Raw genomic sequence first — 1,176 nt, forward strand, 5'->3', positions numbered from 1 at the left:
ATTTATTATAATATATATAACAATAGAGACAAACAGAAAAAGAAAAAGACAGATAGATAGATATATTTGTGCTGCTGCTGCTGCTGCTGCTGCTGCTGCAGCAGCAGCAAATAAATAATAGACAAAAGCAGTTTTATTTTTATTATTTTTGTTTGTACTAACGCGATCAACGCAGCAGCAGCAGCTGCTGCTGCTGCCGTTGCTGCTGCTGCTGTTGCTGCTGCTGCTGTTGCTGATGTTGCTGCGGCTGTTGCTCCTGCTGCTGCTGCTGCTGCTGTTGCTCCTGCTTCTGCTGCTGCTGCTGTTGCTGCTGCTTCTGCTGCTGCTGCTGTTGCTCCTGCTGCTGCTGCTGTTGCTCCTGCTGCTGTTGCTGCTGCTGCTGCTGTTGCTGCTGTTGCTGCTGCTGCTGCTGTTGCTGCTGTTGCTGCTGCTGCTGCTGCAGCTGCTGCTGCTGCTGTTGTTGTCGCTGCAGCAGCAAACGAAGAACAAGCCGCTGCTGTCTTTGTCTCTTTCTTTCTCTCTGTCTCTCTCTCTATTTATATATAATATTTATGTATATATATACTATATATTATACACGCATTATACATATTATATATATGTATATATATATATATATATATATATATATATATATATACGTGTGTGTAAATATATATGCTCTGTCTCCTTTTTGTAGTTTATTTTATTTATTTCATTATTTTTATTTATTTTTTTATTATTTCTTTTTCTTTCTCTTATTATATACAACAACAACAAAACCCTAAACCCTAAACCCTAAACCCTTTCTCCTTTATCTGCATAAAACAAACGAGGAGCCGTAAACCCTAAACCCTAAACCCTAAACCCTAAACCCTAAACCCTCAGTTTGTCTATTTATTTCTCTTTTTTATTTCAACACAAATTTAGCTGCAGCATAAAATAAAAAAAAAATAACAACAATTAAGGGTTTAGGGTTTAGGGTTTAGGGTTTAGGGTTTAGGGTTTAGGGTTTAGGAGCGACAGCGCAACAGCCCCACCGCATGCAATATAAAAATTTTAGTTTTTTGTTTATTTTTGTTTGTTTTTTATTAAAAATAAAAAAAAAAATAAAAAAAAGAAGAAAATAAAAAAAAATAAACAGAAAAAGAGCTGCCTATACACCCCAACCATCCATATTTTCTTTTTTTTTTTTTT

The 1,176-nt window shown here is 36.2% G+C and overlaps 1 protein-coding gene across 1 annotated transcript in view; it reads right to left on the reverse strand.

Annotated features, from left to right (window-relative positions):
• Positions 1-166: 166 nt before the first annotated feature.
• The window catches only part of EMH_0046850 (uncharacterized protein), a gene marked incomplete at both ends in the record, with an annotated part of 1,282 nt that continues 272 nt past the window's right edge, over positions 167-1,176 (reverse strand). The window contains one exon of the mRNA XM_013496217.1: positions 167-466. Coding sequence (XP_013351671.1) covers positions 167-466 — 300 coding nt within the window. The remainder of the gene's footprint in view (positions 467-1,176) is intronic.

The sequence above is a fragment of the Eimeria mitis genome, genomic scaffold (assembly GCF_000499745.2).
Source record: "Eimeria mitis Houghton genomic scaffold, Emh_scaff1982, whole genome shotgun sequence".
In the NCBI taxonomy this organism is placed as follows: Eukaryota; Apicomplexa; class Conoidasida; order Eucoccidiorida; family Eimeriidae; genus Eimeria; species Eimeria mitis.